This window comes from Rhinichthys klamathensis, unplaced genomic scaffold, assembly GCF_029890125.1.
Source record: "Rhinichthys klamathensis goyatoka isolate OS25496 unplaced genomic scaffold, OSU_Roscu_1.1 h1tg000523l_1, whole genome shotgun sequence".
Lineage (NCBI taxonomy): Eukaryota > Metazoa > Chordata > Actinopteri > Cypriniformes > Leuciscidae > Rhinichthys > Rhinichthys klamathensis.
The window spans coordinates 2,760,597-2,775,959 of NW_026607002.1; the positions used below are offsets into that span (position 1 = coordinate 2,760,597).

The following is a 15,363-nucleotide window of genomic DNA, read 5'->3' on the forward strand; positions in this document are numbered from 1 at the left end:
TAATGTTAAATTTAATGTGTTTTATGGTTACCTGTGTAGTTCAGAATTCATATTCTCCATAATAGCAAAACGAGAAAGGCACAACAAAGGAAACTCCATAACTGTGTGAATTAAGAAAACGTACTGTTACACGATTGAACTATTGAAATGTCTTTCTTGTTCAGCAGAAAAAAGCCGTCTCTTCTTCCGTTTTGAACCCCTGCAAAACACGGAGTTCACGCACTTTTCAAAAGCCCCACCGATGTTAAAATCCTTGTGTTCGCATGAGACGGTTTCTTTCTCTTTCTCTAGCCACCTTAAATCCGAAGTACGAAGTCTTTTGGGTTTTATAACTGCTGAATCTCCAGTTGACACTGATGATTGTTGTTTGGATCTTCCTGGATGCCATAAGTTTAATTATGTAAAGTGCTGCGAGAAAAGCCTATACATCTAAACATCTCGTCACGCGCAGTATAGCCGAAGGAGCCGAAACTCCTTCTTTATGTGTAAGGGTGTGACGTAATGACGCAAAGGCATGCTCGAATTTCCCGCGGAAACCCACCAGTACCACTGGAATTAAAATCATTATTACAAGCTAACCGTTTTGAATCTAGCTATGGCAAGCAGATAGTTTTGACCACTGGCAGAATACGTTTTTTTTAATATAATTATTTTGGATTATTTTTAACTTAAAAAAGTTACGGACTGGAGCTTTAAGCAGAAAGATTTCCTCGAACATTAAGTTTAACAACATTAATACTAAGCCAAAGATGACAAGGTTTTAATTGAACTATCCATACGCTAAAAAACAGTGTGAAGGTAACAGTAAACACTATGTGTGCCTAAATTAAAAAATTCAACATTTTCTTAAAAGTGTAGCTGTAAATTATGCTACAGTCGTTAGTGAAAGAAATAACTAGTTTTAGGTTAATCTCATCTGAATGCTGGCAAACTATTCCTTGGTTCCTATTCTATTCCTATTCTATTTTGCACACATTCCCACATTTAATTGATGTCTGATTACAGCAATAAACCCTTAATTCACTTAAACCATGAATAATCTCGAGTGATTGTAAGTGTGATGATCATCTGCTAAATGAGCAACAACGACCACAATTCACTCCTTCAGTCAGTGAAGCTCCCACAGCCGTTCATAAGTTTAAATGCTGGGGAATATTCCCATCTTCCCACAGGAGAAGAAGAAGCAAGCAGGAGGAATTACTCCAGGAGAAACTACGGACATACTATTGTAAAGATGGAGATTAAGGAAGAACCCGGCAGAATAAAAGATGAAGATACAGAGGAACAAATAGGTTGGTGTTTTCCTTCATTCTCTTTAATGACTGATGAGGAACATTAAGATGAAAACTGACATATAACAATAACATCTAAATCTAGATACTAGGAGACTCAGAAGTAAACTAGATTTGTGCTAAATTAAGATTTAACTTTTTCTTTGTTTCTCATTTGTCCTTTTTTAAATTGAATATATGTTGGTTTCAGACCGGATGGAAGTGAATGAAGACAAACACCATCATTTCACAAATGAAGAAGGCAAACTGACATATAAAAATGAAGACAAACATCTGTTACAAAAACCTCATCATTTCAAAAATGAAAAAGGAAATGCAGTCGTTTCAAAGACTGAAGAGAATTTCACACAAAAACCAGCTGGAAAATCTGGAGTCAAAAGATCTTTCACCTGCTCTGAGTGTGGAAAGAGTTTCATTCAGAAAGGAAATCTTAACAGACACATGATTATTCACACTGGAGAAAAACCGTTCACCTGCTCTGAATGTGGAAAGACTTTCATACTTATAGGACACCTAAATGTGCACATGAGAATTCACACTGGAGAAAAACCATTCACATGCTCTCAGTGTGGAAAGAGTTTCACTCAGAAAGGCTCTCTCAAAGAGCATCTGCGCCGTCACTCTGGATTGAGATCATTCAGCTGTGATCAGTGTGATAAAACATTTGTTTTTGAATCAAGCTTAAGAAGACACCTTAATGTTCATTCGGCTGTGAAGCCTCACGTCTGTTCTGTTTGTGGAAAGAGTTTTTCACATCTTGGATCTTTAAAAGAGCATGAGCGTATTCATACTGGTGTGAGACCTTATATGTGCTCTGACTGTGGAAAGAGCTGCACTTCATCCAGCAACTTAAAATCCCACCAGAGAGTTCATACTGGAGAGAAGCCGTACAAGTGTTCACACTGTGAAAAGAGATTCTCTCGGTCAGGACACCTGAAAGCTCACGAGAGAGTTCATACTGGAGAGAAACCATACCAGTGCTCTTCATGTGAGAGAAATTTCAGCCATTTATCTGCTCTACTGCGACATGAGAAAATTCATTGCCTGAAGGTGTTTAAGTGAGCAAAGTTCACTTCCATAATTTGGTAATGAGAAAAAGATGGAATAACCTTTAATACAGTCATTTATTGTAAAATTAGTATTGAAGTTTGATTGTTTGACAAGGGGAACCGGTTTAAATAGTTGTGAACTGCATTGTAAGTGTTGCATGTGTTGTTCTTCCGACACCCGTATTGATCCTCTGTTGTGTTGCACATGCGCAGTAAACACTGAGTGTTACTGTATACAAGATGAACTGAACAGTAAAGCAACAATGTGAAAATACTCGTGTCAGTGTCATCGCTCAAGCAGTGCATGGTCATCTCATACAGATACAATTATATTTCAGAAAACAAGTGTGTTGCCTTAAAATTATGAAGGGATGTGTTTGTTTCTTTGTGGAGTTTAATTATTTGCATTGAACATATGAGGCATTTGTGAAACCATGTCAACAATATCAAATCAAATATCATTCATATCACAAACAACTTGTTTTTAGTCTCGCTGTTTAGAGGTGATCCATTGAGAACATATTGAAGACTTTATTGGATTGAATCACTCTCTGCACATTGTGAAAATGTAAGGAGTAAAAATGAACACAACTTGTGATTTATTTAGGTATAATGAATAGATTTAATTTAGTTTTCATTAAATTAAAGGATTTAACATTGAATGAACCAGTAGTAGTAACAACTTATTCTTTTGACAAAAACGGTACCAGATATTCCATGTAAATTTTAAGAGGCGATTACTCTCGTAATATGGACTCAGACAAACACATCACTGAGAGAAGATGAAATTGCTCAGGAAAAGTGAATGTGTCTGTGGCAATTCAGCAGTGACTTGTTCTACAGCTGCTATCTAGTAGTTAAGAAAGAAGGTTTCATGTTATGTAAGTTCTTACACTGGTTATACCATGTATTTTTACTAACAATAAAAAAAAAAAAAAAGTAATAAAATGGAACTTTTGTTTAAGCTGATTTTGTGTTGTCTCTAGGGTGACCAGACGTCCCGAGAAATTCGGGACAGTTTCGAAATCTAAGCTGTTGTCCCGAATCCCGAATTGGTTATAATTGTCCTGAAAATTATACAAAAGCAAAATCTTGAGTAGTTATTGTCTGATAAAACATTAAAAACTGTCCGTGGAGGTTGAGTCCTCCTGTAGCCAGCCCCTGCCGGCTGCTCATTGGCTGCAGCATCTTTTTTGTTTCTTTTTTTGAAGAGAGCGCAGCAGCAACTGCGAGGACAGTGAATGTGCAGGCAGCCAGTTTTTGTGTTTAAACTATCACCCGAAGAGACTTAAAACTTAGAGCACGAAAGTTGTTTGGCCCGATGAGGTCTATATGTGTACCGAGTTTCATATTATTACATGCAAGTGTGTTTGATTTATGGACAAAATATTCAGACCAAGTTTATGGACCAAGTTAATTTAATTAATAAACTAATTTCTATAAAACTATTGTCTATGAACTACAATTAAACTGGTTAAATGCCTTTACCTTATTTAATGTAAGGACTGGGCTAAAAGGGTGAATCTGAATAACTAAATACATCCTGCTAAAGACCCAAAAAGACTGAAAGCCACACACACTCTCTCTCTCAGGAATGGCCAGAGTCATAAAATGCTTTTAACATTCCATGCCATCCCCCATCTCTACAAGAGAGATAACAGAACTCTGACACACACACACACGAACCAACACACACACACATAATGGACCTTTACATTACACGCATAAAACGAGCCATTACCAATTGTATATGATATATTCCTGTATGTCTGTGTGTGTTATAGTTATGTCTGTTCTGTATCTGTTTCCCTGAGTTTTCCCCGTCATTGTGTATTTGGTTCAGTCCTGTTCCCAGTTTTCCCGCTCCTTGTTAGTGTTCAGTTTATTCACCTGTGTTCTGATTTGCCCCAGCTGTGTCTTGTTCCCTCATCCCGTCTGTGTATTTAATCCTGTCTGCTCTTTTGTTCTTGGTCAGTTATTGAATGAATGTATGTATTTTCGAGTGTCTTGCCTGTTCTGAGTTTTCCCTAGTTTGTATTATTAAAGTCTACTGCTGCATTTAGATCCGCCTACTGCCTTTGCTTCCACGCAAAACGTAACAGAATAACTGACCCACTAGGATCTAGCAGCCATGCCTACCTGGAGTCCTGATGTCCAGATCCTCCGTCTTCGCCAGGAGAATCGCGCCATCGAGGATTATGTAGCAGAATTCCTCGAGCTGGCATATCTCGCGCAAATGAACACCCACGGCCTGAAGATCTTCTTCCGCGGAGGATTATCGGAACCACTCCGGTCTCTGATGCCCGAACCTGGTCCGCACGGGTCTTTAGAATGGTACGTTGACCTGGCCCTGTTGTGGAGCGGTTCCCCGTTTACTGTGGGCGTGGAGGAGAAGCTGCGAGAGCCTGCGCTTAGCGTCAGCCCGGTCGCGCCCGCGCTTCCCTTCAGCTGCTCAGCCGAGACCACGCTCCACAAGCCTGCGCTTCACGTGAACCGAGTCGAGCCCGCTTTCCACGACATGCCTGAGCTTCTTCCTGCCGAGACCGACATGCCTGAGCTTCTTCCTGCCGAGACCGACATGCCTGAGGCTGAGCTTCTGTCTTCCGAACCCGCACGTCGCTTCAGCCTCGACGAACCCGAGTCAAGTGAGTCAAGTGCCGCCGAGTCAAGTGAGACCGCGCTTCCCGAGTCAAGCGAGTCAAGTGCCGCCGAGTCAAGCGAGTCAAGCGCCGCCGAGTCAAGTGAGTCAAGCGCCGCCGAGTCAAGTGAGTCAAGTGCCGCCGAGTCAAGTGAGTCAAGCGCCGCCGAGTCAAGTGAGTCAAGTGCCGCCGAGTCAAGTGAGTCAAGTGCCGCCGAGTCAAGTGAGTCAAGTGCCGCCGAGTCAAGTGAGTCAAGTGCCGCCGAGTCAAGTGAGTCAAGTGCCGCCGAGTCAAGTGAGTCAAGTGCCGCCGAGTCAAGTGAGTCAAGTGCCGCCGAGTCAAGTGAGTCAAGTGCCGCCGAGTCAAGTGAGTCAAGTGCCGCCGAGTCAAGTGAGTCAAGTGCCGCCGAGTCAAGTGAGTCAAGTGCCGCCGAGTCAAGTGAGTCAAGTGCCGCCGAGTCAAGTGAGTCAAGTGCCGCCGAGTCAAGTGAGTCAAGTGCCGCCGAGTCAAGTGAGTCAAGTGCCGCCGAGTCAAGGGAGTCTACCGAGTCAAGGGAGTCTACCGAGTCAAGTGAGTCTACCGAGTCAAGTGAGTCTACCGAGTCAAGTGAGTCTACCGAGTCAAGTGAGTCTACCGAGTCAAGTGAGTCTACCGAGTCAAGTGAGTCTACCGAGTCAAGTGAGTCTACCGAGTCAAGTGAGTCTACCGAGTCAAGTGAGTCTACCGAGTCAAGCCGAGTCAAGTGAGTCTACCGAGTCAAGTGAGTCTACCGAGTCAAGTGAGTCTACCGAGTCGAGTGAGTCAAGCCCAGTGACGCGTCGTCGCAGGAGGAGAAGGAGGTCTCGTTTGCCTCGCCAGGCTCCGAAGGGCGTTCCCAGACGCCTCGCCCTGCCGGCCCCGCCTCTGCGCCTCGCCCTGCCGGCCCCTCCTCTGCGCCTCGCCCTGCCAGCCCCGCCTCTGCGCCTCGCCCTGCCGGCCCCGCCTCTGCGCCTCGTCCTGCCTGCGCCCTTCAAGCTCCGGGAGGCCTGCCCGGAACCCTTTTACCACCTGGAGGTTCCTCCCGAGGATTTCCCCAAGTATTTTTTGGGGGGGGGCAGAAGGTACTCCGTGAGGGCCATGGAGACGACGTCGACATGGTCCTCATCCTCGTCTGAGTCTGCTCCGACCTGGCCACCATCTCATCGTGCTCCGCCCTGGCCTTTGCCACGCCATGCTCCACCCTGGCCTTTGCCACGCCATGCTCCACCCTGGCCTTCGCCACGCTCCACCCTGGCCTTCACCACGTCATGCTCCGCCCTGGCCTTCGCCACGCCATGCTCCACCCTGGCCTTCACCACGTCATGCTCCGCCCTGGCCTTCGCCTCATCCTGCTCCGCCCTGGCCGCCGTCACGTCCTGCTCCGCCCTGGAGGCTTCCTGTTCCGGGCAAGCCACGCCCTCTTCAGCCTCCAGGGCGCCCACCCTCCCGCCCCTATTTGATGTTTATTCGGCGCGGGGACACGCCTTATGGAAGGGGGGGATAATGTTATAGTTATGTCTGTTCTGTATCTGTTTCCCTGAGTTTTCCCCGTCATTGTGTATTTGGTTTAGTCCTGTTCCCAGTTTTCCCGCTCCTTGTTAGTGTTCAGTTTATTCACCTGTGTTCTGATTTGCCCCAGCTGTGTCTTGTTCCCTCATCCCGTCTGTGTATTTAATCCTGTCTGCTCTTTTGTTCTTGGTCAGTTATTGAATGAATGTATGTATTTTCGAGTGTCTTGCCTGTTCTGAGTTTTCCCTAGTTTGTATTATTAAAGTCTACTGCTGCATTTAGATCCGCCTACTGCCTTTGCTTCCACGCAAAACGTAACAGTGTGTTTCCCAGTCCATGGTAGTTTAGAAATGATCTCCTAGCGTATCAGTGAAACTCTTGAGAGTGTGTATTATGTATTAAGATGTATCTTCATATTCCAAAGTATGTGTAAATGTTGTGTTTGGTACCGTTTTAATTATCTCGTTCCAACTGATTTGGTCAGATACAGAAGATTACAGTAAAATGTATGTTTTCTATGTTTTTACCATCTTGTGGAATGATTCTGACAAATTCTGACTGGTCATAAAAGAGGCGGACACGGCCATAGTTTAACTTTGACAAGACAAAGAGAATTTGGCCGCCAAAAGTTTCGTTGAATGTCATTGGCCAGTTCGCACCTCAGAGGTGTGGACTCCAGTTCCCCTAAAGAGGACTGAACCTCCCTCTGGACGCTCTCTTGCAGTCTGACCGTCTCAGAGAAACATGTGATGCTAGCGATCTCCTCATGGAGATCTGATCCCACCATGGATCTTTTCTTTTGTTCGTCTAAAGTTCGTCTCTTCTTTAACTTACTCCCGAGTTCGTCTCCCAGGAAAGGAAATGGACTTTGCCGAACTATTTCCTCGGGTAACGTCACCTCAAAGACTTTAAGCCTTTCAAACACTCGCGCCGAATGCCAACGAACGCCACGTGATCCCCCATGGAACAAAGGGGCCACGCGCAAGCGGCCAACCATGCACGCGCCGGGACGGGCCGTGCAAAAACGCTGCGCCACACGACGCGCGCAAGCAGGACAGGACCTTCGTTCAACATGCGGGCCGACCGGACCGTGCAAGGAGCCCGCGACACACACACAGACCTCACGTTTGCAAGTATCATTCCCGTTACAGCTTCTAAGAAGCCTTACAATGGTGTTTTCGTGTTGTTTCAGAAGGGTTGATGTCGAGGTGAAATTGTACCAGCTCTGTCTCTCTCCCTCGCTCTCTCTCACCAACTTTCTCCCTTTCTCTCTCTCCAACTCATGTTTACATGGGTACCAATTGTCTAAACGCCCCGCGTCGTCTTAGTTTGTGTTTAATGTTGTAAATACATGTATCATTGTAGTAAATGCTTAAGTAGTTCAGCTTCATTAAATACATTATATCCTTTTGATTGACTCATTGCCTGTTGCTCATAACCCGAGTCACTGATATGCTTCGATAACGTTGCGAGCTCTTTACAGAAATACCTCAGACGGGTATGTGTAAACTTTATAGAGCAAGAAAACTAATTCTTGTGGCCACAGAATTTGTTTTCACAACTCTATAAATTAATTGAGCTAATTAATTTTACCTGTCTTGTAAAACGTGGTCTGTATAATTGGTTACAATTCATTTGTGATTAATTGTGGGGATACACCTGTATGCACGCAGGTAAAATGACAAAGCCTCCCTTAATGGGAGATTTATTAACATGTAAGACTGGGCTGATCCAAATCTGTATGAATAATTATTAGTTATTAATTATTAATTATGACATGCAAATTCCCCATTGATCAGACCCAAGCAGAGTCTTTACATTAAAAAATACAAGGCTTAAGATATTTATTTTCTTTTTTAATGCAGGCCAAACCACACAGCAGTGAAATGGTTAATCTAGCCCCCCTCCCCTTCCCCCTACACACACGCACAGACACAAGAGACGTAGGCTCAGAGAGAGGCTCACCACATTAAAACCAAAATATCTGACTTTCTGTTGGTCGGAGCTAATGACTGTAAATTAGAAAGTTGTCCGGCTCGAGGAGATCAATATACATACAGATTTTTGTAACTGTAGATAAAACTAATCCCCCACTTTTGACAAAAGGTGGCGCTACTGAGCCCTCACCACGCCCGTTTCTGAAACTTTGCACATGTCTACTGGCTAATAAATGTAATGTGTCTGTAAAGTTTTATGCAATTTCAAGCATGCTAAGAGTCTCAAAAGCATCAAACAAGAATATTAAAGTTTGATGTATTGCCACGGCAACAGTATCTAAGATATCAATAATCTTTTCACAGGTCTACATCTGCCGTGTGTTTACATTATACACATAAAGTTTGAAGCAAATCGGCTAAAAATAAGAGGGTTATTTCAAAGCATTTTGAAAGTGACACACTTCCTGCTGCCAGTTGGTGGCGCTATAACTTTGACTCACAATAGTCACATCCATGTGACCGGCCTCTTACAACGAACACATTGATGAAGTTTCACCAAGATCAGTTAATGTATAAAGAAGTTATAACACACTTCCTGTTTCTCTTTTTTCGCGCCATAATCTCCTTTCCTCTCCACGGCCAAACCGTTCGAGATATCAAAAATCCCCAGGCAATTTTTCATCCTCAATGTCTTGACTTCACGCTGACTGAGTTTCGTGCCGTGTGTTTGAATTCTCTAGGAGGAGTATTTCAAATTCCATTGCATGTGTTTTCCAAACAACCCTAAATAGCCGACTTCCTGTTGGGCTGGGGTAAAAAGTAAGAGTATGAAGGATATATGAACCAATGAGATCTATATGTGTACTGAGTTTCATATTATTACATGCAAATGTGTTTGATTTATGGACCAAGTTTTCGGAGCCCGTTCCAGGGGGCGCTGTCGAGTGCCCGGGTACCAGCTTCAGCCTGGCCCTGATGGCCGCGGGTTCTGACCCGTGTGCAAAGTTTCAAGAGTTTTCGAGCACGTTAAGAGCCCCAAAAGTGCCCGAATAGTCGTTAGAATTTTTTTTTTAAATGTATCCAAAGGAAAACAATAGGGCCTTCGCCCTTTCAGGGCTTGGGCCCTAAAAATAACACTTAACAGTACATTTTTAAGTCTTCAATTATGCAACCGTTTTTGTGCCAGAAATAATGTACATCTCATCTGATTAGCAAACTATTCTTTTGTTTCTATTTTGCACACATTCCCACATTTAATTGATGTCTGATTACAGCAATAACCCCTTAATTCACTTAAACCATGAATAATTGGGAGTGATTGTAAGTGTGATGATCATCTGCTAAATGAGCAACAACGACCACAATTCACTCCTTCAGTCAGTGAAGCTCCCACAGCCGTTCATGAGAGTTTAAAAGCTGGGGAATATTCCCATCTTCCCACAGGAGAAGAAGAAGCAAGCAGGAGGAATTACTCCAGGAGAAACTACGGACATACTATTGTAAAGATGGAGATTGAGGAAGAACCCTGCAGAATAAAAGATGAAGATACAGAGGAACAAATAGGTTGGTGTTTTCCTTCATTCTCTTCAATTTAGATGAAAACTGACATATAACTATACATCTAAAACTAGATACTAGGAGACTCAGAAGTAAACTAGATTTGTGCTAAATTAAGATTTAACTTTATATCTTTGTTTCTCATTTGTTTGTTTTTTAATTGAATTTGGTTTCAGACCGGATGGAAGTGATTGAAGACAAACACCATCATTTCACAAATGAAGAAGGAAAACTGACATATAAAAATGAAGACAAACATCTGTTACAAAAACCTCATCATTTCAAAAATGAAGAAGGAAATGCAGTCATTTCAAAGACTGAAGAGAATTTAACACAAAAACAAGCTGGAAAATCTGGAGTCAAAAGATCTTTCACCTGCTCTGAGTGTGGAAAGAGTTTCATTCAGAAAGGAAATCTTAATCTACACATGATGATTCACACTGGAGAAAAACCGTTCACATGCTCTCAGTGTGGAACGAGTTTCACTCAGAAAAGAAATCTCAGAGATCATCTGCGCCGTCACTCTGGAGTGAGATCATTCAGCTGTGATCAGTGTGATAAAACATTTGTTTTTGAATCAGGCTTAAGAAAACACCTTAATGTTCATTCTGCTGTGAAGCCTCACTTTTGTTCTGTATGTGGAAAAAGTTTTTCACATCTTGGATCTTTAAAACGGCATGAGCGTATTCATACTGGTGTGAGACCTTATGTGTGCTCTGACTGTGGAAAGACCTTCACTTCATCCTGCAACTTAAAATCACACCAGAGAGTTCATACTGGAGAGAAACCGTACAAGTGTTCACACTGTGGAAAGAGATTCTCTCGGTCAGGACACCTGACAGCTCATGAGAGAGTTCATACTGGATAGAAACCGCACCAGTGCTCTTCATGTGGGAGAATTTTCTGCCATTTAACAACTCTACTGCGACATGAGAAAAAGGATTTTCCGAAGGTGAGCAAAGTTCAGATCCATAACTTAAGCCATCCTGTAGCCAGCCCCCGCCGGCTGCTCATTGGCTGCAGCATCTTTTTTGTTTCTTTTTTTGAAGAGAGCGCAGCAGCAACTGCGAGGACAGTGAATGTGCAGCCAGTCGTAAAGGAGTGAATGATTGGTCGCGGCACTGTGTGCAAAAAATACTTTGGCCCAATGTCTGATGTCAGTTACAAAGCAAATCATCATTTTTTTCACAATGACATTTGAGGTCATGATTTTAATGTTTTTTTTTTTTTTTTTTTTTGGCAAACTAAAGACTAATGACCGGCTGTTGATCTTGGAATAAAAATAAGTTTGGTTCAGGTTTGAAATTCATTATCTTTTATTATAGGCTATGTAGTCTAAAATCATAGTAGGATTACACCTACTAGCCTCTTTTATAGCTTGCCTCATTTCTTTTAGAATTAAATTTCTCAAAATTATAATAATTACTATCCTTTTTAAAAAACTTAAAACAATAATTTTGTTCCTTAATTACCTATTAAATACTCGCTGTAATCCAAGGTTCTGGCCTTTGCTTGATTCTTATCTCTTTTTAAGCCACAACACCACCTTATTCAATACTTTAAAAAATTATCTCAAACCTGTCCCAAGCCAACTCCACATCTTCACATTGCATCACCTCAGTCCAGTTAACCTTACTAAGTTATTCTTTAAAAACTTCTGAACTGTATATATTGAGTGATCTTATTTTTGCTGTATTATGATGCCTAATAGACACTCTCCTTAATTTTCTAATTAAATAAACTATACAGTGATCTCTAATACTAGCCCCCAAGACCCCACTTCTACTGATCTAAGAATGATCCGATACCAATTTCACGAGTTCACACTTACATATAATTAGAGTGGATAAGATTTAATGCGTATTTGGTGTGCTGTCCGGGGGGAGTTCTCCGAGCTCAGAGTTTGGCCCGAACCCAGAGTACTCCCCCCTATGTAAGTGTTTAGGACTGGAAGTGTGGAGAAGGGGCGGTGGAGGGATGCTGCTAAACTATCAATGGAGTGAGGTGAGATTGCTGAATCTATATACCTCTTATCATTGATTGCTGAGTGCACTCCACTCGTGTTAATTAACTGAACGTGCTCCTCCCGAACTTTGTTAATAAAACATAATTTCACGAGTTCACACTTACATATAATTAGAATGGATAAGATTTAATGTATATTTGGCGTGCTGTCCAGAGGGAGGGCTCCGAGCTCGGAGTTTGGCCCGAACCCAGAGTACTCCCCCCAAAAGGCTAAAGAGCAGAGGACAGCCGCCGGACTAAAGACCCCCCCAAATGAGTGCCAAGTTTGGCGGGCTGGCATCTCGAGAAGGGGCCTGGATGTTCGTGGCCGTCGGGTCTTACCCACCGACGGTTGAGTGACAATTCCGACCTATGCTTACTGGAAGGTTCTTATTGCGACCGCTGTGAGGCCAGTGTTTGCGGGAAGTTCTCGCTGCGTCCGCTGAGAGAGAAGAGAAGCCAGAAAAGAGGAGAATGAGTACTCCACCGGGAGGTTTTCTCACGGTGCGTCCGCTGTGAGACCAATGCTCGCTGGACGAGAGAGAAACCAAAAAGAGAGGAAAATGAGTGCTCAACCGGGAGATTTTCTCACACTGCGTCGCTGGACGAAAGAGAAAACGTAAGTGCTCTACCGGGAATTTCTCGCTGCGTCTGCTGTGGGACAAAACGCTCGCTGGACAGAAAGAGGAAACGGGAAAAGAGAAAAATGGATGCTCAACCAGGGGATTTTCTCACACTGCGTCGCTGGACGAAAGAGATAACGTGAGTGCTCTACCAGAATTATTATTATTATTTTTTTCTTTTTTTTTTTTTTCTTTACCCGATGAGGTTTTTTTTTTTTTTTTTTTTTATGTGGAACCGGTTGGTCCTGATATAGCTTTGGAAAGCATCTGAGGACCATCTCCCGAGAGCTTGGATCTGCTGTTGGGAAAGGCCTTTTTGGGCTGCTGAAGTTGCTGCCCCGATACGGAAGGAGTGACTTGAAAATCCTTTGATGGAATGCCTGACTGTTGGAGAACGGATTTGAGGTGTTTCTGAAACCAAAAGTGTGTCACGGGTTAATTGAAATCGTTAATGAACAGGGGTTCCAGAGGAGATTTAGCTTGGGAACTTCTCCCTTACAGATATACCAGAATTGAAATTTTGGTTACCTTACTTTGCTTGATCAAATATGAGATTGTTTCACCATCTAGTACTGACAAGTCTGAGATGGTGGGGTGGATTTTTGGGTCAAATTTGGAGGTGATAGCGAGTTCCGAGCACCTAAGAAAACCAAAAAAAGCTAGGGTGAACATGGCGTCGAGTGTGCGGGCGGTATTGAGGGGCTGGTAGCTTGTGCAGAGGGTGTGAATACATTTGGTGAGAATGTCTAGCGTTGTCAGGTTGTCTGGCGTCAGAATGGGTGGGCTGGAATCTTTGGATCCCTTTGATCAGCAAGGAGGTTTGTGGATTATTTATCTCAGGGGAGGGAGCGCCGTACATCAGTTTATGGAAACCACTGGACGCCGCTCAAGTAGCCTTTAATGGACCCGACTTGTAAGCCTTAACACTATTAAGGTAGGAAATAAATGAGGTGATTGAAAGGAGAGAAAAATCAGGGAATGACATGCTATAAGAGACGTGGAATGTTTTGAAACATCTCCAAGCCATTACGTAGGATTGGAGGGTCCTGGGAGAAACTGCTTGGAGTATAGTGTCGAGCGATGGGTCGAGGAGGGGTTTTAGCGGGTGGGTTACGGAAATATCAGTTCCGAATAACGAGGTACTGGAGTTGGGAGTTGGTCCGCCTCTGGAGCCAGCATCCTGAATTTCTGAAACGAGAAAAGGGAGTCAGCGATTTGGTTTTCTGACCCGGGGACGTGTTTAGCAATTATGATGAATTGGTCGCAAGCTGAAATCCATGTGAGGCATAAAAGATGATGTTTCCTGTTTCTCGGGGCCGCAACTTTTCGAGGTGAAGACTATATACGCTTTTCTTTTATTTTTCTGTTTTTAAATTTATTGTCTTTGTATCATTCTGAAAATTTTTGAGTAAAACGAAACCATAAGTTTGGTGATTCGAAAACCTTTTAAAATCAGACTCAGAGTAATTTTTCCTAAAAATATCTTTATGTGAATTGAGATATTTTATACTGAGCAAAGAGCCCTGTGACACGAACCCAAGACTGAGCTGGGACGGACACCGCCGAGGATCCTATTCCACCTCCCAACATCAAGAACTATCAGGTGAGCATATGATGAAATGTGATTTGGATTGCATGTGAATGATATGAGGGAGGTTGATAGGTATTACAGCGGTATAAAAACACAACATGGCGCCCAATCCGTGGGGCTTTTTGCTAGTAAGGAAATTATAAGGACAATAGTTCAAGACAGAAAATAGAAACGTGTATAGCCAAAGTCCACATACTACAGTCACTGTTATTATTAGCGGTTCAAAGGAATCGAATTGGGACATATATCACTTGCAAAGTTCCAGGGGAACTAAGTGATAAATCAGCGCGCAGGCTCATATGAAGACCTGTTAAAACAGACAAAAAACTCAAAGAACCCTGAGAGGGGGGTGAGTTAGTCTAAAGATACAAACCGGTTTTGGAGTGAACCCAAACACTCGCAAAAAATAAGGGAATTTTAAGTGAACCCAAACACTTGCAGAAAATAAGGGAGTTGAATGAAGAGTCATATAGATTTGTGAAAAGGTTGCATCCTTTGAATGCGACACATGGGTGACTAGGTTTTCGGTGTACGCTTTCAACGTGGTCCGAACTGCTGCTCCCTTCGGGTTGCGTTGTCGGTGGGCATTGTTTTCCTGGTCACACGTGCCACAGGGAAATGCGAGCAGGTATTTCCTAAAAATCTATAGTGACGATTCTAATATTTGTGAAGGAATTACAACACATAAGAAATGGGAAGCCGAATGATTACTATAGATTTAGTGACCAGCGACACTGCAGGAAAGTTAGAATGGTTGGATTTTACCAGATGTAAGTGCGGCTTTAGGGACATACCCTGGCGAGAGGTCAGAGAAATCGCTCAAGTAATAAACTTTAGGGTTGAAGAAGGAGCAGAAGCTCCAGCCTTCATTTACTCTAATAAAGGAGCAAACGATGAGGGCCCAAAAGTGCAGATTTTTAACACGACAGGGAAAGAAATGAAGGGCATCCCAACAAAAAGCTGGAACACTCTCATTGAGGATGGTTCAGGGGAAGAATCAGACAAAGGCTCCGCAACCTATAGCGTGATCTCTCAGGAAGAGATGAGAATGAACCTTGTTGAACCTGATGCTCCGCTCTATGAAGCCATACTTAGTCCTAGGGAGGAAACGTTGATAGAGTTTGAAGAGCCCCTTAGACTATAT

General features: G+C 43.1%; 2 protein-coding genes across 2 annotated transcripts in view; both read left to right on the forward strand.

Moving 5' to 3' along the window:
• Positions 1-15,363, forward strand: part of LOC130073060 (gastrula zinc finger protein XlCGF7.1-like) — a 296,214-nt gene that overhangs the window by 234,800 nt on the left and 46,051 nt on the right. The window lies entirely within an intron of this gene.
• LOC130073120 (gastrula zinc finger protein XlCGF7.1-like) lies at positions 1,143-2,354 on the forward strand. Its single transcript, XM_056238551.1, has 2 exons — positions 1,143-1,292; positions 1,603-2,354. The coding sequence occupies exons 1-2, from the start codon at positions 1,235-1,237 to the stop codon at positions 2,352-2,354; spliced, it is 810 nt and encodes a 269-aa protein (XP_056094526.1). The 5' UTR covers positions 1,143-1,234.